Source organism: Labrus bergylta, chromosome 14 (assembly GCF_963930695.1).
Source record: "Labrus bergylta chromosome 14, fLabBer1.1, whole genome shotgun sequence".
NCBI lineage: Eukaryota > Metazoa > Chordata > Actinopteri > Labriformes > Labridae > Labrus > Labrus bergylta.
The window spans coordinates 22,259,436-22,284,303 of NC_089208.1; the positions used below are offsets into that span (position 1 = coordinate 22,259,436).

A 24,868-nucleotide genomic window follows, 5' to 3' on the forward strand; every position below is an offset into this window, starting at 1 on the left:
AGATTTCTCCCTGATTGCCCTCAAGCTGAAGACACAACAGTTTCAGAAAAGCCCTTCGGTCTCCGGTGTTTGTAACGTCAGGTTGCAGCTTAAGGCCTCTGGTTTGCTGATTAGGCGATCTACCCAGAAAGAGCGGCGCTGTGTGCCCTAATTGGATCTGCAGGCTAAGACTAGACTCAGAGTACAGGAGTTCAGCACTGGAAAAACATCAATCTGGTTTGGGACGTAAAGTTAGGCCCTGACTATCTGCGAATGTGAGTGATGTAAGAGGTTTAAAGATCCAGACTTACATCCCCGAACAGCTCGCAGACATCTGACCCGTCCCAAATCAGATTAAAAACATTTTATAATGTATTCATGATGCACCGGTTCAATATCGGCCCTGTTGACAGACATCGGTAAATAACATGGCATGAGCTGATGTTAAAGTATATAGTACACCTAACTACTGATTGAGAGAAGAGGTTTTATATCAGGCAAACTCTGATTGTTTTCATCGTCAAACATGAGAGAAAATGTCGACACTGTGGAAGTCTGACACCAATCTTCAATATTTATGACGACAAATCTAGATCATAGCAGTAATAAGAGGATAACATTGTAACGTAGCATCAAAGAAGAGAAAATATAATCACAGTGAGGAGAAACACCAAGTGGATAAAGCTCGTTCTAAAACGAGGGTGAACCTTGAGTTGTCTTTTACCCGTGGACGTGGAGTTGGTCTACTTCCTGTTGGACAGGCAGGTGACAAACACCGGCTGTTAGCTTGAGCTAGCGTGCGTTAGCTTGCAGTGTAGCTACAAGCAGTAAACGTACACACTACATCCTGCAGTGAGGGTGAGCTTCTGGGGATGATGAGCCCAGGAGGAGGGGCCCAGTTTGAATGTTTACAAACATTTCTACTGACTCCGCATTTAAGTCCAAATGACTTGATTTCTAAGGCAGAGATTATAAATAGCTTCAGTGATTTCAGAGAGGTTGTTGTTTCTGTTAAGCCACAAACTGCTTACAGGTAAGCCCCCTCACGCCATCTTTACTCTCTAGAAAGGTCAAAGGTCAACGTCTGCGTCACAAGAGATCTAAGACGCCGTGCAGTGTGGAGAACCAGCAGCAAAACCTGTTAACCACGACACAAGTTCAGAATGAGGCTATCGTCCAGATCACATTTAGTGAATATTTACAACCCGACAGAGCAAACTAGACAGAGAGAGATCTACTCTACTCTCATCTCGAGTAGTTTTTGTCACTTCAGTTTACGTCCGTCTCCGAGTGACATCATACAAGATCCCATGAGGAGGCATCACTCCTTCTACACAGCATGATCTTCAAAAACACTCTGAAGTGATTCCAGTGATGCACTAATTATTTCATGCATGTTTGAGATCACTGAAAAGAACATCTGTGAACTTTCTCCATCAGTTAGGACCTTTAAACTCCGGCCCTACCTGCAATTTCATGCAAACTAAAAAGTTTAAAGGCCACAAAAAAGTAGTAAACAAAGACACAAACTGAATGTATAATCAGCCCTACCGCCTGTGGTGACTTGGCACAACATGAGTCAACCCTGTGAACCAAACTAAATACCACATAACAGCTGACCCACAGCCTGAGCCTGGCAGGTCAGTGGCTTGTTCTCGGAGGTATCCAGAAGTCGCCCATGATGTCCCCAAACACCTGATCGGGATGTATCATGTGGCCGCAGTTCTTTCCTCCTAGCCTGACCTGCGTTTGACCCTCAGACTGGGTCTCCTGACTTTGCCCGTTCACACAAAGACGAGCAAACATCTGCTACCGCTCTGAAACTGCACTCACACAGCTGAGGAGACATCGGGTGGCCTCACAGAAAGTCTCTCTCTCTCTCTCTCTCTCTCTCTCTCTCTCTGAGTGGTGGGTGGCTGAGTGGGCGAGTGTGGGCTGACAGCTGCCCCGGTGACTGCACGGCTGAAAGGTGGAGCCGGCTGGTACCTGGAAAATCTCTGAACAGGGGTGGCAGCCTCATTTAGCTAATGGATTATATTCAACAAATGCATCTGAGACGAGCAGAGCGAGGAAAATAAAAATCAGCCATGCAAATCAAATTCACAGACACCTGCAGGAGATTTATCATACACAGACCCCCGCTGGAATATGAAAGAAACAAATGTATTGCACTGGGATGAACGTGCGGTTACACATTTCCAATTCAAGCACCGTCTCTAAAACGCTACATCAAATGACTGGCTTTGAATAAACCCAAATGAGCCTCGGCCAAGTAGCTCGCTCCAGCACAGAGAATCATTGCATCAAAAAGTACGCTGGTTAGCCGAGCCGTTCCAGTCAACAATCACAGAATCAGCACTGTTACTAATCAATGTGTTTTAATGAGCACCCTGTGAATCCCCCCAAAAAAACAGCTGAAACATAAAAGCTGCAGAGGCTCTCTGGTTGACTCTTTGTACCTTGTGATCTGTTATTCATAGTCTCACTGTGAAGTCTGTGAGAAATAAAGCACGGCTTTGATGTTATCCTCTTATTACTGCCGTCTGAGAGCAGCCTAATGTTGGGAGTCTGATTGTTTGGATGTCACGTGGAGAATCACCAAACATCCCCGCTTCAGTGGAAGCTGCTCGCTTTGTCGGTGCAATTTGCTTACAAGGATAAAGTTTGATACGGAGAGTTTTAGCATGCAGGAAAACAGAGTGGGAGTTAATATTACACTCTACTCACTACTTTAAAGCTTCCACTCAAGTAAGCCCAAACACGTAGGTGTCCAACTTCTGCACAATATGCTTTTTTTCCCCCCCTGCAATAGTTTAACCTCGTCTGCAGGCATCTGTCGCCCGAGAGGCTAAAGCAGCAGAGATGCTACACAAGTATTTTAGAGGAGATGATTGTCCTCTGTCCACAATGTGAATCAATGCGTTCCATCAGATTTGTTAGTGGTCGGCTGTGACAAAAACAAAAACAAGGCAAACTTGCTTCCCTGACAGTTCGCCCTGAGTGAAGCCTCGAGGTCTGCAGTGACAGGTCAAAGAGTCAGCACATGACTCAGGGCCAGAGCAGCAGAGACACTTTGAAACGCCACGCAGAGATCTAATTAACACATGCGCTCAAGTGCTATTTCAATTTGGAGGAAGGCTGTAATTTTCTACAAAGCTGACCAGCATGACATGAACTAATAAACCAGGCGCTCCTGACATTCAGGCTCGTCTGCTTCTCTTATAACTCACGGAGACACACACTCCGTATTCTTCAGGATTAAACAGAAGTAAATAAACATCGGAAAGCGACGGAAATCTAACTTTGACCACAGAGACGAGGCCGCAAACGACTCCAAACATGTACCCGAGTATCCACAGATTACTGTCATTACTGGCGACCTGCGTTTTACAGATGGGGAGAGGCCTTACAGTCATTTGTTTCTCAGACCTAATTAATCTTCATTGTGCTGGGAAACGTAGCACCCCGATGCAAAAAGGGTTCCTCCTTCTACACGATAATTGCACAGAGTCTAGGGGCCCGAGTTTCCCAGACAACAAGGTCTGAAATTTAATTATCTGCTCTTCGGAAAATGTAAGGGGAAGAAAGCTACGTTGCTAAACTGCACTTTTGGGCGAGTAATGTCAGGCTTTTGTCGGAGTAAGCACAGGATGTCACTTAGCACATCCTCCCTGCTGTCATGAACAAAAAAACGCTCTCAGCATTGTTGGAGGTAAAGGAGGAATATATCATTTTTAAGCTTCAAAATGGGCATGCACAGAGGAAGGCAGAAGAGTTTTTACTTCACAAAATGGCACATTTTCATCATCTTACCATGTGCAGAGTAAACCCTGATCACTTCCATAGTCCGGGCAGCCGCAGAAGTTTGGGTTTTTAATCATATCCGTCCATCTCCATGACGTTACAGAGCAACTACAGCAACATAAAGCCAGACTCAGAGCAGCCAGAGACAACGCACACAGGCTGTGGCAACATTAACATTCCTCCGTGTAAAGATCAAGCTCGGAGGGGGGAGGCACATCGATAGGATCCCATTAGTTAAGTGTGCCCTTAGGTTACCCGAAATTTGATCAGAGATAAGCCCTTTCCTTCCTTCCAGACACGAACCATTAGACGTTATGGCAAAAGAAGAAAAAAGCTCCTCTGAAACTACTACTCCTCCTCCTCCTCCTCCTCCTCCTCCTCCTCTTTCTCCACCTCCTCTTCAGTTGTGCAGCAGGATCAGGATGAGCCCGGTGACGTCAACCTTTTGTTATCACCTTTAACACTTGCCTTTGCAGGTGGAAACACTTTCCTCCCCTGTTATATTAGGAGGTGCTATTTGCAGACAGGCAGAGGAGCAGGGAGGCTGCACAACATCTGGATCACACGTGAAGACGACTGACACTCTAAATATGGACGTATGCATGCATGTCCTAATGAGTATATCAGATGGTAGCACGGGGAGACAACTTAGTGACAGCGAGCACACTATGCAAGCTGAGAATAGCAGGAGATAACCACACTTCACTCCCAACTTCATGCACAGCCTCCCTTTCCCAGGAGAGCTTCCTTAACCATGAGCCTACTTCTCCCTAGAGGTGTCTGCATCGTGTTAATGAAAAATCTAATGAAGATGCAATTATGGTGATGGCCTTGCAGGCAAATTGTGCTCACATGGATCCTCATTGGTTGATTTAATCTTGTAGGACACAAAAAGGTAACAAGCCCAATAACACAAGCCCTATTTCGATCAGGTAAAACAAGCTTTAAACAACAAATCATGACTTTTTCTAGAGTCCAAACAGGATAGTCTTAGCTCCACACATGCAGCTGAGCTTTCACATATTTACAGTAGATACACGGACATTACAGGGAACCAGTACAGTAGCTTTAAAGCCTGCATGTTGCCAGTGGAGAGTGCCAGCTGACTGCCCAGGCTCCTGGCTAGCTAACCTAGCCAGTCAGTCAGTCTGAAACATACACAGTCCCATTGTTGCCCTCTCCAGCTCTCCTGCTCATTTATGCCCCAATCTGAGAGGATGTCAGCCAGCATCGAGCCGCAGGCGTGTTATCAAGACACAACTACTTACTCTCCGTTCACCTCTGCGAAAGGCATCTTTTAGTACGTCGCCATGGTTTAAAACGGACTGATTTTCTCCCGTTGCCCTGCGCTGCCGAATCACTGCTGCTGCTGCTGTCTGCGGCAGCAACTTCCGGCGCATGCGCACTCCCTGGGACGGTTCCAGACAGAACTGAGCGCTGCGCAGGAGGAGCCGAGTGATTTAAAGGGACAGGCTGTCTGAGATTTAATTGGACAACTTAATATTTTTTAGAACTTTTACCATGTGGAAAGGCAAGTGTGAAACCCTTTTACAAAGCTTGGAGCCATTTTTTAGATTTTATAAAATAAAATGACAAATACTTTCACCGAGGACAAAACAGATGAATATCTTAGAAAACAGATTTACAAGATGCAAAACAAATGCCAAATGCAGGAAGTGACCTGGGATTGATTGATTGAGTGAGCGGTCAATTAGTTTGATTTGGTGGACGAGACAGATGGTCTGGATAATATATCAGGCTCAGTTATTCATTTCCTTTGCTCGTGGAAAAGGTTTTAAAATGGCCAAACAGAATATTTATAAAGAAGAAGAAAAATTCTGGGTCATGCCACAGTAGCTCTGTGGGGACTTTGGCGGGAACTGGAGGGGCGCTGGTTCAAGTCCCAGTACGGACTATAGTATGGAAATTAGTCTGATTGTCAGAGAGCTGCCAAGTCACTAAGTGGGGCCTCACCACAGATTACTTAAAGAAAACCTCTCCGTCACTCGTAATGGGTCAGGCCAGATAAAGGAAGGGGTCAAATATCCATTCCACGTGTTGCAGCGAGGGCTATTGGAGTCACTTCCAGAGTACCAGCTCAGGAGCCCCCTGTGTGCAGCTCCACTGTGACAAAAAAGTCATCAAATTTGTGACTAGAGTCCAGTGGCAAAGTCTAGAGCCTGTCAGGGCCCTAGGCAAAAATCAGTTGGGCGGCCCTCCAACCAGCGCTCATTAACATCATGTCTGCAAGGCAATGAGTGCTGTCAAATGAGGCCCCTAAGGGAGGTTTCCTACTGTCATTGCAAGATTTGTACATTTTGGGTCACTGCTATCCACTTCCCCATGTTCCTCTAACACTAATATGTGTCTCTAGTCTGTCTACAAACCCCCCAATGATGAGAAAAGTCCACCCTTTCCATCTTTTGCCTGCTCCACCTTTCAGAAAATGTGAGCTCAAACAGGCCGTTTGGAGATTTTCCCTTCATGACATCACAAAGGGCAGTAACCCCTCCCCCAGGTGGGTGACACTCCCACAGCTAGATGTTTGTTCTGCCCTCTGATTCTGCCTTCTCACCGTAAACAATAGGACATGGAATGAGAACGCTTGAGACACCCAAGCCCTTCCAGAGAGGGGGCGTGGTTAGAAACAGCTCATTTACATATTTAAAGGTACAGACACAGAAACAGTCTGTTCTGAGCAGGGCTGAAATAGAGGGGTTTATTGACATGATCAAATACAGAATTAGAGTGGATTTAAAACAAGAAACTTCACAGACATGTTTTGGGGAGCTCTGAGACTTATTTACACTGGTTGAAGAAGAGGAGGATATGTGACCTTTAATGTTTATCAGCCCTCAGGAGCCCCCTGCTGGAGCTTCTCTGGAGTAAATGCAGAATTAACTTGTGTGTGTCTCAGTGAAGTAAACCCTCAGTTTGTCATTAAATAATCGTGTTTTCTTGCACCTCATCTTCATTTCACCTTCCATAAAAAACAAGTCTCTACATCGCCTAATGTAAAAATAAAGTGCTGAAGTGGCTCACACTGTGCCTCTTGCTGTGTCCCCCTCACGTTTTGCATCATTGTGCTCCTCACATATTGTTCTCTAACCCTCACTGAGGAAGATAAACCCGGTGCGAATCCTCCACGGTCAATAGTGTCACATGCTTTGTGATTTGATGAAAGGTTCTATTTGTGTAGCCTGATGTGTCGAGCTCCCTAATCAAAGACTTATATTTCTGTGACAACTAAAATAAATTACTCCATTAAGATCGCCCACCTGCCCTCTGCACAGTATTGATAGGTTTTTATTACCAGAGGGAGACAGATGGACGACACTGAGGACTGTGGCAAGTTATGAGAGCGTGTGCGAACGTCATGTCAGGTTAGAAGCTGCACAAAAGTACTCAAATCATTTGATTGTAGAGGGAAAATTACACGGGTTCAGCTCTGCAAAAATGTGTGAACTAAAGCTTTGTGCAGGGTAACTCCACGGCCTGCGGGCTTCCAGTACAAGACCGAGCTTATTACAATACTCCTGCCAATTTAAGGCTTGCAAGCTTCACTTCCCCCATCAGCCTGTGAAAGAAGGGGAGACATTTTGTGTGAAAGCCCAATCACACACTGCGCTCTCAGTTCAGCAGGTGGGGAAGTAGCAGCAGCAGGCTCCATCAGGCAATAATACAAAGTTAATGATGCAGAATGGTGTCTTTCTCCATTCCAAAGAAGACGTCAATACAGGATGTTTAAGGACGCTGCTCCTAATTACGCTTTTTAAATTCACCACCGATGTGATTGATGATTTCAAAGAGGGGTCTTATTGATCCACTTCACAGACAAGTCACATCGATTGCAAGTCTAGAATGAATAAAAGTTTTTTCTCCCCCACGGAGCGAAAGACTGTACAATCAGAGCATCGCTGTGACCTATATATGTGTAGTTTGGGAGCTAAATCACCTCTTTTTAAAGAAGGCAGACAGAGCGGGGACGTATGGAGCAGTGATTGCTGGATCCGGGGGACCTTGGGGGGACCTTCAGCGGCGTCACGTCACACGCCAACAGTTAACTCTCACCAGGTTTCTCATTTATCAAGCGTGGAAACTCATCCAGCCGTTCATTAATCTGTGGGATGCTTCACAAATGGCCTGTCTGAGTTGGAGTCCTCGGCGTGAAAAAAGTTGAGGAGCGGCTGTTTTATAGACAATCAGCCAGCTGTGCAGCATCACGCCTCTCACTGCAATCAGCGGTGATGGAGTGATGGATGCTCTGACGCTCTGACAGATTGTTTTCCCCCACCTCTGCTCCGTGTTGACATGCCCCATGGCTCGTGTTTATTATTCCGTGAACTTTGTGAATCCTCGTGAGCAGCCAGGTTGTAGTCTTAGTGCAGAAGCTGCCAGTTATTGCATGTCTAATTCCAGCAAATTAACGAGTTTGGCTGCCGCAGCAAATCCTGGAGTTGCAGAAGGTCGGCGTCTGACTTCCCCCGGTTGCAGCTGCAGAAAAAGCTGCATGCTCAACGACTTATTCTCTGTCAATACAAAGTGTTCTGTTTGAATGACAGAAAACTGTCGACAAGGCAATCTAAGCTGCTTTCGGGAACAAATAAACCATCCGAACCTGGTCACGAGAACATTATTCTCCATATTTTGTCAGGCTGCTTCCATCAGCATGAGGGACTTTATAGGAGAAAGATTTAGAGCAATAAAAAAACATCTCCTATCGCCTTTTAACAGTCAAACATATCACTAACTACAAGTGTTTTCACACCTGCACAAAACTCCTGAAAAAAGTTTCCTGCTGAGCGTCATGTGTGAACACAACCAGCTGAATGTTTCTCTCTTCACCCGGAGTTTCTCCTCCAGCCTCCTCGTATTTATTCTGCAGAAAGTCAGAGTGATCTGATGTGAGAACTCAGCAGGATATAATCAGGAGAATTCACCTGGAGCGAGTGGGAGAGGGTGGTGACGTTTATTCCCTGTGATCACTGCACGACCATAGACTGTCTGCACGCCACCTCTACCATCTCTGTGCTCTAATGAACCTGCTGCATTATGTTTCCTGTTCTCCAGTATGTTCTTCTCCACTCTTTAGTTCACATTGTGATTCTGTTCAACTACACGTAGCATTGATAGAAATACACATATTCTCATTATAACGTGGTGTAGCTTAGGGGTTCCCATACTTTTCAGCTGGGGACCCCCACTGTCCTTGTCATTGGTCAAAGAAAATTAAATATCACATGTCTCATGTTATTATCTCGTTTGATCATGTCAGGTAAAGGAAGAATGTGCAACTTTTTGATCCAGTAGATGTTGCACTTGAGCACCAGCAGGATAATCTGCTGTTTGGCCACACCTCCTCCATACTGAAGCCTCCGCTCTCCTCCAGAGACACACCTCCAACCTCTCTCCACTCACGTTCACATGAAGGTGTTAAGCGCAAGTGGCGGACAAAATTGTACTATGCTCGAGCTGCAGTCACCTGTATTGTTGGACACAGGTGCAATGCAGACTCTCAGCTGGGAACTTTGCTTTTTTACTTCCTTCCATTTGCCATGCTTAACCGCCTCTGCTTTATCTGGTCTCATGCACTTTATTCTATCCTTTCTATTTCAGTATTCATACAGCTCTGGTTACTTTATTCCTGTTGTTCTTATCCATCATTGCACTACGGTCACTTTATTTATATCATTTTTACCTTTACAGTTATATTGTTTATATTAGTTCTGTTGTTCCATTATTCACCATGCACCTTAATAACTTATCATTTAGTATTTGCCTACTTGCACATAGCTCTGTATATGTATATTTATTTCTCGTTTACTGCACATAGTTATGGTTACATCTGTTTACATCTGTAAGTCTGATCACTGTCCACTTATATCTACTCTTTTATGTTTTGTATTTTAAGTTAAGTTTAAGCTTTAAGTTGTATTTAAATTGACACTTTCCATTTAGGTTAAAATGTTTCGTACTTGCACTGTGGTTAATTTACTGCTGTGTGCCTTTGAATTGCAAATAAAGTTTTTTGAATTGAATTGAATTGTGTTAGCATGCTAATGCTAGCGCTCTTCAGTTAGCTCGTAGCTTCATATTGCATGTAACGTGAAACAGAATGAGCGTGATCTAAAAACTCTTACTTTACATCCAAATATTCAGTGAGTATGTTCTTTCTCTCTAGTCCTTGATTAAAACAGCTTTTATACACAAAGGAAGGAGCCGGCCGTCCCATCCATGTAAACACGGCTCTAAAAACAACACAGCCAGCGGGACTCGAGCTTCTCACTCATTGTAGACAGTCATTACTCAGAGAGACATTTATACAGGAGATACTGGATTTCTGATGTATTTATGTGGAACATGTCGCACATTCTTCCTTTAAGTCACAGAGCTGTAAACTACACCAGGTGTTTAAAATGTTTAAGTGAGGAGCGCCAATAGCCTAGCCCTAGTGGTTAGAGCTTGGCCCCATGAATGGGGTTGTGGTCCTCCAAGCGGGCGTCCTGGGTTTGATTTTGACCTGTGGCTCCTTTGGCTCTCTCTCTCTCTCTCTCTCTCTCTCTCTCTCTCTCCTCTGTCTCTGGCTCTATCCACTGTCCACAGTAACATTTGAAAAATGCATTAAAGTGTTAATCATAACAACAAAAAAAGATTTACAGGAAAACAGATTGATTAGGGATCAACAGCCCGTCGAATCGCTGCTGCATGAGGCAGGTTTTCCATCACACCACGCTGAATCTCATTGGCAAGTGCACTTCAAGTGGCAAAGTGGGCTACAGTTTATGATTAAATGGTCTGCAGGCGAGGCCTTTTTGTCTTTTTTTTTTAGACAGAGAGAGAGAGAGAGAGAGAGAGGGAGAGGAGAGGGAGAGAGGGAGAGAGAGGGAGAGGAGAGAGAGAGAGAGAGAGGCAGAGAGAGGGAGAGGAGAGGGAGAGAGGGAGAGAGAGGGAGAGGAGAGAGAGAGAGAGAGAGGCAGAGAGAGGGAGAGGAGAGGGAGAGAGGGAGAGAGAGGGAAAGGCAGAGAGAGGGAGAGAGGGAGAGAGAGAGAGAGGGGGAGAGGAGAGGAGAGAGAGAGAGGCAGAGAGAGAGGGAGAGAGAGAGACAGGGGAGAGAGAGAGAGAGACACAGAGAGAGAGAGAGAGAGAGAGAGCTCTTTCTGAAGGCCAAAGTTAATGCAGTCATAGAAAGAACTCTGATACACTCCCACGTGAAATGGCCATGTGAGGAAAGCCCGGAGGGAGAAAAGGCCTTGAATGAATTTAAGAGAGAGAGGGAGAGAGAGAGAGGGAGAGAGAGAGAGAGAGTGGGAGGGAGGCAGATAGAGAGAAAGTTCAAACATTACTGATCCTCAAACATCCTTTTTGGTTTCTGGTTCAATTGGAATCTGGCAGAATCCTAAGTGTCTGCTAAAAGCTCAATTTTTTTTGTAGCTCTTCCTCCTGCATCTCTGCCGAGCTCTCAGAGTTTGATGCTGACAGATTGTGAGCTACCTGATATCCTTCATCATCCTCCCCCCTTCAGTGGAGGTGTTTGTTCCGCCCTGAGCAAGTCCTCCAGGACTAACAAACAGCCGGCGAGCTTGATGGACTACGGGGAGACATCTGCTCTGCCCAGCTTTGCTGTACAGAAAGAAAACAACGCGTTGCAGTAATCAATCAACGTGCAAAGTGTCTCATGATTAACCTCACACACCTCACCGTTATCAGGTCGTCATATCAGCTCGTCGTTGTGAATTAGCACTTAGGAGTTGCAGGGCGTATGTCTGCCAGCACGCACTGTTTTTTTTTTTATCCCCGAGGTTGGCATATTGCTTTGCTCAATTTATATCCTCCGCATCATTGTCACAACTGTGCTCGAGCCCCCTCAGGGATGAGCTCTGTTTTGTGTACTCGGGGGACGAGAGGGAGAGGAAGAGTCTGCCATCTGCAATCTGATTTGTGGTTATAGAATCAGCACCCTCACAGAGACAATATCACCAGAGCCCACATATCCTTTGAGCTCTGTCATCCATTATAAACTGTGAGCGGCTCATGTCAGCAGATGTGTGTGTGTGTGTGTGTGTGTGTGTGTGTGTGTGTGTGTGTGTGCGTGCGCATTGTGATGAGCTGGTTTAAGCATCTGAATTTCCTCCTGCAGACCGGTTGTTCCCTAACAGGGGCCTCAGGGAGTTTCAGAGGGTTCAGTGTGGAATGATGCATAGTCGAGTCTGAAGCTTAAAGTTGACTTTTTTAATATGTAACATGACATTCATTTTCACTCACACAGACATTTCAGACGTGACTGACAGACATCTGGGAGAGAGAGAGAGAGAGTGGGTAATGACAGGTATGGGAGCCACATGGGAGCCACAGGTCAGACTTGAACCCAGGCCGCCCACCTGGAGGACTACAGCCTCTGCACATGGGGCGTGTGCACTAACTACTTTGCTCGGTGTCCCAGATTGAATCCATCCTGTCTGTTCTTCTGTGAAGCACTTTAGGCTGCACACTCTTTTGTGCAATAAAAGTGCGTGATTGGAGTTGGAAGCGTCCTAACCTTTCTCCCCCACTCACTGTTGCTACCAAACTCACTATTATCTCATGTGAGAGGGGGTTTGTAGGAATTGTTTCAGAGAGCATGTGGGATGAGAGACATTTTCTGTAGTTCACATACAGGTCGCTAGGGTGCGGTGTAGCTTCAGCCTAAAGAAACAGAAACCTCTACGAAGACCCTCTTTGAACCGGAAGCGCTGACTACTCGTTGGTTAAACCAACATGGTGGCACCCTGCAGGCAATGTGAATGTAAACAGCGGCTCACCTCTGGGACATTAAGCACTTTAATACCTGTTTTAATAGAACTTATATTTATATAAAACCCTCAATGGCTCTCAGAGTGTGCGCGCGAGTCTTCAAAGGCTCCGCCCTCCTTTCAGCACGAGCCGTGGTTTCCGCGCGACACGAAAGTGCGTCATGGATTCTAACGACAGGTGAGATCATCACACAAGCACGTTTATTTTTTATTAACTTAGAGGTTTTATTTAAATATGTGAGGACACATTTTGAGATTGTAGGGGGAAATAAAATGTTGGGACGTCAGGAGGAGAAATGAACAAACATGACATTAAAATGTTTAAGGTAATAAAATGTTTGCCCAAAATAGATTCTAGATTGTGGTTTGGGGGATACAAACAGGTCTAATCAGGGCCGTAACCAGGGTGACCCGTGGGGTCCAGGAGCCTAGCACTGTAAATATCTTCTAGAGCTGGCACGCTGACACCAATCATCCTTAGTTTAAGGATGTTTTTCTCCTGCAAAGTGAGATTACCAAACCAGACTGTCAGCTGGTGAGGATCCTTTAAATAAAAGTTATGTAGGATGTGTCTGTTTAAAGGGGACATATTATAAAAATTCACTCGTACAGTGTTTTCGATCATATATCTGGGTAACCTGAGTGTCTACTGACCCAATAAAAATAATGGGGTTGTGAAATAAACCCATCCTGTTTGTGGTCTGCATAAGTCTTACAACACAGAGAAAAATACTCTGTTTCAAATGTGCTCTCCTTGTGATGTCACAGTGGGATTCTGGTAAGAAAAAAATCCCCTCCTCTCCCCTGATATCTCCACCCATGGACTCCACCCCTAGCCTAAAACAAAGCTTTTGTGCAGGTCCGCCATTTTTATTCTCTCTTGCAAAGGAGTGATGTCTACGGGGAAAACTCAGAGGGGCTCGTTGCATTTAAAGAGACACACACACCAAAACGGAGCGTTCTGAGAGAGCTGGTTTCTACAGGGTCACAAACCTCCTCTGGTGCTTGATTCATGTTATATTTTGACCAAAGCACAGCACAGATGTTTCATTTAGACCACAGAGGACTGTTTGAAAAGGTGGAGAAGGGGGATAATATGTCCTCTTTAAGGATACTCTGACTCGTGTATTTTAGGTGTTCAGAATCCCAGTTTTCTTTTTTCCTTGCGAAGTAAAAGTAGCTGTGTAAAAATTTGAAATTCAAAACTTTTGCTCTTTGTAACCTTTAGCTAAACCCAACAAACAGACCACAGGGGACTGTTTGAAAAGGTGGAAAAGGGGGTTCACAAATGAGGGTGAACCTTGGGTAAGGGGCGGAGCTATACAAAACAGTTTAAAAAAAGGAGAAAGTGAGACAATAGGAACAGAAAAAACAAGCTCTCAGCTCGTCCCCTCAAACTGTCGTTGTCCATGACTGATGGCCATGAAATAGTAATGCCTAAAGCTGCAGGAAGCCTTTCAGCATCACTTAGTCGAGGCAGTGAGCAGAAGTGGAGGACAGAAATGACAGCGAGAGGGAAGATTGCAGTTGTGTCTCCCCTGCCGGAGAAGTGACGTAGATATTGTCTTTGTCGTCTTTACAGGAAATGGCGCCTGCATCCGAGGAAGAGGGACGGGATTCAACTTGACTCCTGCTTGTTTTATATCTTCAGAGGTTCTTCTCAACAGATTGATGAAAGGCAAAGCAGTGGAAGAAGACGGCAGCATCCATCGACAGCCAGCCTCAGTTCCACCGGACAGCAGTAATGAGTTTATTATTAAATAAATGTATCAGTTATTATGTGAATAACGCCGATTCATAACAAGTGTTATCTCGAGGCGCTTTACAAAAGAACAGGTTAAAGACCTTTACGCGTAGTTAAGAAAAATGGGAAACGGGATCAGATGCAGGGAGGATTTCTCCTTTGTATTCCTGGCGTTCCTGTCGTCCACACTTGCTTGCTGCTGAGGTGGAGGTCGGAGCAGGCCGTGCATGAATGAGGACAGCAGTGGTTGTGGGGACGACACAGTCCGATGGTGGTGGCTGGGCGTCAGAGACGTCGGGTGGTTGTAGTGCCAGATCACCTCGCTGAAGGTTGGGGGGAGCTCTGTCTACTTGAGAGCCCGGCCTCCTGGCTTCTAATTCTCATCCTGAATTCATCTTATTGTTTGCACCCGGCCGGGATGCAACAACACGGCCAGCCTGCGGTTCAGCATGTACCTCGTTTTGTTTTATTTCACAGTTTTTAGTTCGCTTTATGTTTCCACTCGAGTACGTCGACATGTGTAAAGCGATGTTTGCAGACAGTCATTTCTTATTTTTAGTGTCTTCTCTTCCTCATCATGAAACTTGATGCTGAAACCAAAACCTCCTCCGGTTGCTGTTTGTCTCCGCTGTGACATCACATTTGTATTCTCAATCTAATCTTTGTTTCAGGTGAGCAGTTTTCTTTGTTGCTGAGAGATCCGGATCAGCCGGAGAACTCAAAAGTTTTGAAAGTGGCTATTATCGGAGCTCCGAATGCAGGGAAGTCCACCCTGTCCAATCAGATTCTTGGCAGGAAGGTAAACGTCTCGACTGTCTCACTTTAAAACCTCCACTGTGAAGTTTGTCTCACTGAAGAGGAGGTGATGCTCGGTCTTTATAACAAGTGTTTCTGTTTGTCGTTAAGGTGTTTGCAGTGTCCAAGAAAGTCCACACTACGCGCTCCCGAGCCCTCGGCATCCTGACGGAGGACGACACACAGATAGTAAGAGCTTTAGAGTGAATTCTCTCTAAAGGCTTTTTAAATTCTCACTGAATGTTTGGTTTGTCTTTTTCTTAGATTTTACTCGACACTCCTGGTCTCACAACTGCATCGAAAGTCAAAAGGTGCCTTCCTTTGTCATGTTTTTCTCAGAAGTGTGTTGTCATACTTGCAGCTTTAATTAAACAGCGTAACGTATAACTGGACCCTCTGATTCCTCAGACACCAGTTAGAGAACTCTCTGCTCGTAGATCCCTGGACAACAGTCAAAGAAGCCGATCTGGGTATGATACCGAGATTTTTATCAGTCCTGCATGCTTTTGTTTGTGTTTGAGTTTTGAGTGTAAACTGTGTCCCACTGTCTCTCAGTGGTCGTCATGGTGGACGTGGCCGACAGATGGATGTGCCTCAAGCTGGACTTCGAGGTGCTCAGATGTCTTGCTCAGCACCCTGACATCCCTGCGATCCTGGTCCTCAATAAGGTAACTTTACAACATGGTTACTATGTCAGAAGGAATCATTTGAACAATAAAACGTGTCTTTTTAGCTCCAAATTTAAAGCTAATTAACGCTTTAACACATTTATGGTAAAGGAGTTTTTGTACAGTAGCTTATATAGAATATAATGGAAAAGCCGGTAATTTAGCATTTGTTTGGCACTTTCCTGTCCAGCAGAAAGCATACCAACTTCCAGTCTGAAAGCCGCTGTTGAAATATGAAGCCGATGCTGAAGTGCACAAAATCCTGCAGTTGCTCGAGTGTCCACTAGAGGCTGGCTGCAGAAGCACAGGAAGTCACATACACACCCATTCAAAAAATCCTGTTTTTACAGCAGAGATGAACATGTTTACAGCCTGGTTAAAAAAACCAAATAGGCCTGATTAGCTCATGTCTCGATCAGCACACACTGTACGGGGGGGTGAATGTTTTGATGATGACTCATCAGTTTTGATTTGATGAAGGATAAGAGTTATTCACAATAAGGCGTGTAGCTGACCTGATTGACAGGTGGGTGTGGTGTAACGGTTTGTCAGGAGGCTTAAAACCCGCCTCAGCTCCAGCTCTCAGCCTGTTGTTAGGTTGACTGAAAGTTAGACTGAGAGCATTTCCAACATGGAGACCGCCATCGATGGAACTCCAGCGCCCCCTGCAGGAACAGACGGGTGACGTCACTCAGGCTTCAAACATTCTTATTTACAGTCTATACTCTAAACACACACGAGACTCCAATGACCCGAAGCTCAGCATAAACCAAGACTTCCCCCAGAAGTCAAAGTCAGTATTACACAGGTCACAGTGTTGGGTTTTTACGGAGAGGAAATATAACGAGCAATTTTTGCTCCAACAAATATACGTTCACCTGAGCTGAGGAGTCTTATAGATGGGTTCACTGCTGCTCCTCTTGTTGTGTTAGGTGGACCTGCTTAAGACCAAGGACCGGCTACTGGATATCACAGCAGAGCTGACGTGTGGAATCGTTAACGGACGTAAATTGCACGTCAGGCCGGTGATAAAGCCTCCGTGGGCTGAGAAGAGGCTGCAGAGGGACTCTGAGTCCTCGCTGGAAGAGGAAAAGTCAGGGCCCGAGGGCGGCGGCATGCTGAGCAAAGAGCAGCTGAAGGTGCTGAGGGGTCAGCGGGGCTGGCCTCACTTCAAAGACGTCTTCATGACGTCGTCGGTGGACAGAGAGGACGTGGACACGCTGAAGGTGAATTTAATGCTCGTAGTAAAGCATGCTCAAAACTTCTTCAACCCTAGCTTTATTATAACATGTCTCTCCATCCTAGAGTTACTTCCTGGTTGCAGCGAAGCCGGGCTCGTGGCCGTACCACAGCGAGGTCCTGACTGACCAGAGCCCCGAGGAGCTCTGCACCAACATCATCCGAGAGAAGCTTCTGGAGTATCTGCCGCAGGAGGTGCCCTACTCAATGACTCAGGTGACTAAGGGCGTCGAGGCTGCTCTCAATCACACGTGATGATAAGCTGGCAGCCTAGCTGAGTGCACCCATCACGTCTCTCCGCTCTGACTGACACTGCGGCTTATTTCAAGTCTTTCATTCTCTCTGTCACTCCACACACATGATGAAGCACCGTCCCCCTTCCCCAAGGTTCACCCTCGTTTTAGAACAAGCTTTATCCGCTTGGTGTTTCACCTCACTGTGATTATATTTTCTCATCATCTTCATATTGCTGGTTTGAATTGCGTCCAATCACTGAACTGTATCCACTCCTAAACTTACCTGCTGCGCTGTGGAGGAAACACACCAGCTTTGTGTTGTGTGTAAGACAAACTAAGAACACGTTCTTGATCCCGACCCACCAGATGAAGACCCCTGCTCTACACAATGCATGAATTGAATTATGGCCCTTAGTATTCAAGCCCTCCTCATCATGAAGACACGCAATAGACATTCAAAGAATTCTGGGATATGTGGTCATGACAGCTCCTCGTCCACATTGTTAACTTTGAATGTCTCTGCTTTCTTTCAGTCCATTGAACTCTGGCAGGATAGAGAAGATGGCGACCTGGATATTTCTGTGAAACTGAACGTCAGGAAGGAAACACACATGGTAAGAAGTGCTCTCTGGTTTTTTCTGGCTCTGGAGACGTGAGTCTTCTAATGGGACTCACTGTGTATGAAATATGAGCATTTGGGATTTTTAGGCAGTTTGTATTTTGTTTTTTTCACACCTACCATCAATGTTTTTGTCTTTCTGTGACTTTGCTGATGTAATTCTTCCATTTCACTGTGAGGGGAAATAAATCCTCTGAAAGAATGATTAAAGGTCTTAGTGTATGTAACTAAGAGGGTGATGTGTTGAAAGACATCTTAAGAAGTGAAACATGAAAAAGGAAATCAGATTTTATTCACTTTTGGTTTCCAAGTTTTGAACACCAAGACTCCCTAAATTTAGTTCTGGGGTAATTGATCTACCCCTAACAAAGACCCTGATTGTGGTTAGTACTTTCAAAAGGTCTAGGGACCTTGGGGGGAAGCAGGTCCTGCAGCACGTCTCTAGCCCTGTTCAGACCGCCGTTTCAATAGTTGCGCCCTGAGATGTTCCGCCTTCGATCTGAATGTTGCAGAGGGGGGATGAAGTGATCCCCCTCTGTACCGTCTTCAGAGGCATTCGAGGAGAGACTGGATCAGCTGAGCCAGACAGGGAGCGCATGGTGTGTGTGTGTGTGTGTGTGTACATGTCTGATTGTGTGTGTATGTGGAGCTCCCACAATGCCAAAAAGTTGCTGTCATGTTCTCTGCGTTCTTCTCCGACGTGCGAGTGTGAGTCCGCCTGTCTTGTAAACTAAGCACGCTTCATAATGACATAAAGCCATGCATGTGTTGTATTACCACGTTTTGTACAGGAGGTAACCGTGCTCAGGCCCGGTTAGTCCTGGAGCATTGTGAGTGCAGGTCAACAGGGAAACGTGGAGGGGGGGTAATCGTGCATCAGCAGCCGAGCCGAGTGTGAGTGCACCTTCAGAAGTGCTGCTGCTGGACTGAAACCAGGATGAGGGATTGTAACTGCTGGTCTGAGTGAAGTCTCTCCCTCTCTTTAAGACACCTGTAGCCCCTCCCACGCCTTCTCACATGTACTTACCGCTCCCTCGTACCTCCAGATCCCTCTTTCCTTGTCTTCATCACCTTGTTAATATTTCAGCAGCTTTTCTGAACCATGCATATTTGATGGCAGAGAATATTTGAAGCTCCATCTGTGGAGCTGAAGCACTTCAGGCCGACAACCTGTGAGCAGACCGACATCCTCCTCCTGAAGCTTTTACCTTCAGCTCAGGACGAAACCACAGAAACAAGCAAAAAAAATCCAATCTCTAATTTATGAGGAGCTCTGTCTGTCATGTTCAGATTCTTATCGGTCAATCTTAGATGTCATTGTTGAGTCATGTTTTCAGTTTGAGAGCTCGTTGCAGAGAGCCTCGCACTAATCCTCAAAGAGCGGGAAACACAATCCCCTGAAGATTTGGAATGATGATATGCAAACATTCAAACCCCACATTTAAGTGACAAATGCACAGACGACATATCAAATGTTCAAACTGAGACGTGTCTTTGCTTTTGGATTTTTGAATGCTTGTTTTGAATGTGATGTCAGCGATACGTTTAAAAAAAAAAAAAAAATTGGGACAGAAATCCTCCGCTCTCACGTCTGCTTTGTTTTGTGACCTTTAAAGTCTGCATGTTGGTGTCTGATTCTTACACTCAATTTAACCGTCTGACCCTGCGCGCTCTGTGCTTCCTGACGCCCGCTCTGTTTTGTGTTTTCTGTAGAAGATGGTGATCGGCGCAGGGGGTCAGGTGGTGGCTCAGATGGCCCGAGAGGCGGGCGAAGACCTGAGCCGCGTCTTCCTCAGGGAAGTGAAGCTGAAGCTCTCGGTGAAGCTGAGGAAGTGAAGAAGATGGAAGAAAGACTTTGAAATGCATAAACCTCTGAAGGGATGAAGACGTGGAAAGATGGAGGACGGACATGAAGAGTCGAAGCAGGAGCAGTGACCTCCACAGACGAGATGTTTCCTGGAAACGCCTCCTTCTTTTTGACTTTATCTGCAGCCTCCTTTCATGCACACTCACACCTCGTTATAAAGACTCCTTAAGTGAGGAGGCAACAGAGGACATGTTGGTGTCATGGTGGAGAGAGATTTAACTCGTCTTTATCAAGTCAAATCGAGAAATGACAGCAATAAAAAACCCGGTTGAGGAATGAAATGAATAATTGGAGTTTATTTGAGCAGTGATGTATTTTAGGCATCAAAATGACACAGACCGTCATCAAACGCATGTTTTGACAAGTTTGACAGTGTGTTCATGGCTGGGGAGGTTTGGCGAGCTGTGAAAAGGCCGATGGTTTATCTTTGGCTCTCAGAGCTCTTTACTTGGCGGGCGTTTGGCGCCTGATGGAACCTGCACAGTCATGTTCACTCAAATGTCCCTGATGCCCCCCCCCACCCCCCACCCCCGCCCCTGTTCCCTCCACTCCCACATCACTTTAGCCTTCGCCGCTGCCTTTGAAGTGTGGCCATCTATCCTTTGCTACTATCACTTTTTGTTCCACTGCTTTCTTCTCCCCCTCCCCCTCTCCGCCTCCTCCTTCTGCTTTTTTGGCTCTTACAAAGCGGCGCTCTGCCCCCGAGGGCTGAGTCGTCTCCGTAATGGACGGCAGAATGGAGCACTAACCTGATGCTAAAATGGGTCAGATAATGGTGATTGGATTCCTTCCTGCTGCCTGTGAGTTAACTCTGTGGTTACTCTATCCAGGGCATCTTGATGAATAACCAGCTCGTGGCCTAAAGCGAGCTTGACAGAGGGAGGGAGGGAGGGAGGGGGGAGTGAAGGGGGGGCAACTCGACTCACAGAAGCTGCGTCAGCCCCTCCAGCTCTCTGCGCCGGCTGCTTCTCAGTGATTAGACGAGCCGGTTACGCAGCAGAGATCACCACTTAGACAAGCCAACTGCTGCTTGCAAATATTCTAGACGATGCACGTTAAAGTCATCCGTCAGACCCGGACACACACTTCACACGTTCACTCAATAAATGACACACTCGTTTGTTTGGGGCGCCATCAGCTTTATTCAACATTCATCCACATGTACATTGTTAAAACCGTGTCCTCCAGAAGCTCCTGAATATCCCATGAAGTGACCTTTGTCATCCTCGTGGTCACGATGAGTTTGAGCGAGGGCCATATAACCCTTACCATTACTGGAACTCAGTAATGGTAACGGTTTGACGGCCCCCCTCTGCAGCGTGTGCGGCGGTGTTGGTGTCAGCGCGTCTCTGTTGCTGAGGACGAATGACCCCCTGGATAGTACATCATCTATACTGTAGTGTCTCTTTAATGAACTTACAGTATAAGATGATATCCTGTCCAGGGCTCAAGATGCGTCACGGCGCCCACACAGCGAGCTCCGGCCGTGCTTTTAACCTGTGAGGAAACACGAGGTCGACTCGTTAGCAACTTGAGACAAATGAGAGCGTTGATCAAAAAGTGAAGGTGCTGCTTTGAAAAGATTATTAAAAAAAACAACCTTTAGTTTAGAGTGGACCAACCACGGAACACTCACCGTTACACGCCACGTCGCTCAGATCGTCTTGCCTCTCGCTCACATGTTCCGTCTCATGTTGATGTTTCACCGCTGCTTGTTCACAGACGACTATCTGCTCTGCACGCCGGGCTCTGGCACTTAAAGGCCCCCTGGCTCATTAGCATACCGTGATGACATCTGGGTTGACCAGACAGCGTTTAAAAGGAAGGGGGGGTGGTGGGGGGGTCTTATCTGGTCCTGACCTGACCCCCACACCCTTATCACGCCGGGCTGGACTTTGAAGAGAAATGAAAGTTTTTGTTGATACTCATTTAGAAGCAGGCGATGCAAGCATAGGAGACTTTTTAATCAGTTTCTTTTATTCATTATTTGAACATCAAGTTCCATCATCAGGTCGTTTCAGCGTCTACAGGTTTCTGTTTCAGGAGGTCATTCAGCGTTAGAATGAAATGAACAATTATCAGGGACCCCTTAAAGAATCTTTTCCCTCAAATGTTGAGATTAAAGTCGTAAATTTGCGAGCTGATATTTGTAAATTGGTCCATGGTTGAAATGATTATTCTTAAAGGTTGTATCAGAAGAGAAGCTGTCCACCTGCGTGTAAATGATGAAAGGAGTCCTGATACTTGTGACAATGTGAGGCTGATGTGTCAAACGTATGTGTAGTTTGATATCTACAGACATAAAGCCCCGATATGTAGAGACCTTTTTTTTTTTCATATTTATTTTTGGGCTTTTTCTGCCTTTATTGGACAGCGGATAGAGCTAATTTAGGGAGAGAGAGTGGGGAATGACATGCGGGAAAGGAGCCACAGGTCGGATTCAAATCTGGGCCGCCCGCTTGGAGGACTACAGCCTCCAACCACTGTGCCACCAGCGCCCCATATTTAGAGATTAAAGCAGTCCTTATTAGTTATAAAATGTACCAAAGTATAACTTCCCAAGATGCTCCACGTCCATCATTATTGTCGTACAGACAGCTTCTGCTCTCCTGATTTAACTATAGACTTAAATACCGTCTTTATTCTCGTAAATTTTCGACCTTCATCTCAAAATCTCCGATTGTTTCCCCCCTTAAAGGCAGCGTTGGTAATTTCTTCCAGATCCACTTTTTAAGATTTTGGAATTGTCTTTAGGTCCTGATAGACATTAATAACTCGTGCTCTGAAAAAGGAACAAAGAAAATCCGTCATCTGTATCAGTTGTAAGCCTGTAAAATCTTCAACCAATGTCTGCCACGAGGTACCAATCTGATGAACCAATCACACGCCTCCCTGTCTCCCTGCTCGCTCTCAACCCCATGCGTGCACGAGCCCACACTCAAAGCGCGTCACCAATGACGGAGTTTATACTGTGAGTTTGTCGCTGGCCGTTGTGAGTTTGTCGCTGGCCGTTGTGAGTAATCAAATAGTCTATTTTTTTTTAACGTGTATTATTAAGTTTAGTGTTTACTTAGGGCACTCGTGCATGTGAGTGAGGGGTGTGGCTTTTAAGGGAGCACAGAGGGGAGGGGGTGTAGATGGAGCACTGAGGGAATGCTACTTTAAAAATCATGCTCGTTTTTCTCAAATTACCAACACTGCTTTTAATGTGGCCCTAATACTCCTTCGTATAAACTGGATAAATCACAAACATGAAATGAGGTAACGCTTTAAATTTAGGTCACAATCTTTACTACTAACTAGCTGCTTATTAGCATGCTAGTTAGCAGCACACAGGCTGCTAACTAGTACCTTTATTCTACATGACCATGACTGTAGCTAATAGCGAGTCTATAGCATTATCTCAGCGCTTTCCCTCCTGATTACTGCTCATTGATAGTCAGTCAGGAAGTTGTTGAACATGAGTTATGATCTTGGCTGTTTGTTTTGATGATGATATACCACATTGTGATTCAGATGGAGAATATAAACGGTTGATGGTAAATGGTCTTGAGCTTGTGTTGTTCTTTTCTAGTTGATGTTAAAAAATGAAGTCGATGCTGAAGTGTAAAATCCTGCCGTTCCTCGAGTGTCCACTAGAGGCTGGCTGCAGACTAACGGTGTCACATACACACCCATTCAAAAAAGCCTGGCCGTATCCGAATTGCCAAGTACATACTCAATCTTTCAGTAGGCAGTATGCAGTACGTACTATCCGTGCTGTATACTGTTAGTATCTACTATTCAGTATGCACACACAGTAGGCAGATATTTGTTCCTACTTCATCTGATTCATTCAGTAAGGAAGTGACGTCATTTACGTTTCCCAAACCGGCCGCATTCACCCGTTTTTTTTTGTTTTTTTGTTTAGCTTTATTCAAGAAGAGTAATGCTCATATACAGTCAGGTAAACAAAAAACAATATCACAATGTAAATCAAGTAAAAGGCAGATTAAATAACTAAATAACATACAGTACATAAAGGAAAGTACAAATGAAAGACAGTAATATACAGAATATAAAATAAACCAATAAAGACGCATTTAAATAGTGAAATCATTATTTAAATAGAGGGGGAAAGGTTTTATAATAATGCAAATATTTGTTATATTTTCTGTTGTTAATTAAAAGTAGTGATTTCAGTCGGGACTTTAAATTAAGATGAAAAATTGATTAAATTAGTCCACGCTCGTTTGTTTTGATTTGGAGGCGGACGTGAAGTGACGATTTATGTTTAATTTCGCACAGCATTGTGGATGGTAAAACACAATTCATTTCCTGAAAGCACGCATCCGTAGTGCATAAAACCCGGAAGTTAGTATCCATACTGAAATGTTCAGTATACTGCGCGGACCCAAAAAATGTATACTGAATGACCACGAAAGTTCAGTATACTGAAACTCCGTACTGAATTATTTTAAGCTTAAATTTGAGTATTTTGCAGCTTGTTTTGGGGAATCTTCAAACTGTGAAATGTATTTTCTGTGTGCATTTCTTAATCCCAGAGTTTATTTGGACGTTTTACAAAACTAACAATTCGTGTCAAACATGAAAACTACTCTCTGCTCTGTGAAATATTTAGTAAAAATGAATCCCCCATACATTAACGTCAGGTCGGCTAAAATACATTCTTAATAGATCTCTAGAACAAATTGTGGCACCCTACTGTGCAGGCATCGAATATGATCAGTATGAAAGGGTTAAAAAAAGAGAGACAGCAATAAGCTGCTGTGTCTCTGAACGTCTTCATCTGTCTAAAAGCGTTCATCTTAATCTCACAGTTTGTAAAACACCTAACGCTCTTCATCTCTGAATCTCCCTGCTTGTGGATTTATGAGTGATTGGTTCCGTGGGGTGTGAATTTAATGCTCCGATACGTCAGCTGATGTCACGAGATCTGACTTATTAAACTCTTTTTCAAACGCTCAGCTCGACTCCAGGAAACGCAGAGCTGAGATGTGTTTTTTATTGGCAGTGTCACATGCACGTCAGATTCACAGCCTCAAATTAAAACCCGGACTGTGATGGAGCGGCTCGCAGTTTGCAGTCGTTTGTCTCCGATACCTGACAGTTTGACTACAACCTGCAG

At 45.1% G+C, this 24,868-nt stretch overlaps 2 protein-coding genes across 3 annotated transcripts in view; one reads left to right on the forward strand and one right to left on the reverse strand.

The window, feature by feature from the left end:
• The window catches only part of fam222ba (family with sequence similarity 222 member Ba), a 41,799-nt gene extending 36,590 nt beyond the window's left edge, over positions 1–5,209 (reverse strand). The window contains exons 1-2 of one of the 2 annotated variants that reach the window (XM_065963168.1): positions 5,052–5,187; positions 3,793–3,891 (exon numbers count right to left, since the gene is read on the reverse strand). The gene's annotated coding sequence lies outside the window, so the exon portion shown is untranslated. Of the gene's footprint in view, positions 1–3,792; positions 3,892–5,051 lie in introns of both variants that reach the window. The other variant, XM_020649942.3, reaches the window with a different exon arrangement.
• Positions 5,210–12,515: 7,306 nt separating this feature from the next.
• eral1 (Era-like 12S mitochondrial rRNA chaperone 1) lies at positions 12,516–23,284 on the forward strand. Its single transcript, XM_020649971.3, has 11 exons — positions 12,516–12,750; positions 14,155–14,313; positions 14,988–15,115; positions 15,223–15,300; positions 15,376–15,422; positions 15,520–15,581; positions 15,667–15,779; positions 16,712–17,005; positions 17,085–17,234; positions 17,788–17,868; positions 19,587–23,284. The coding sequence occupies exons 1-11, from the start codon at positions 12,645–12,647 to the stop codon at positions 19,707–19,709; spliced, it is 1,341 nt and encodes a 446-aa protein (XP_020505627.2). The 5' UTR covers positions 12,516–12,644; the 3' UTR covers positions 19,710–23,284.
• Positions 23,285–24,868: the final 1,584 nt, after the last annotated feature.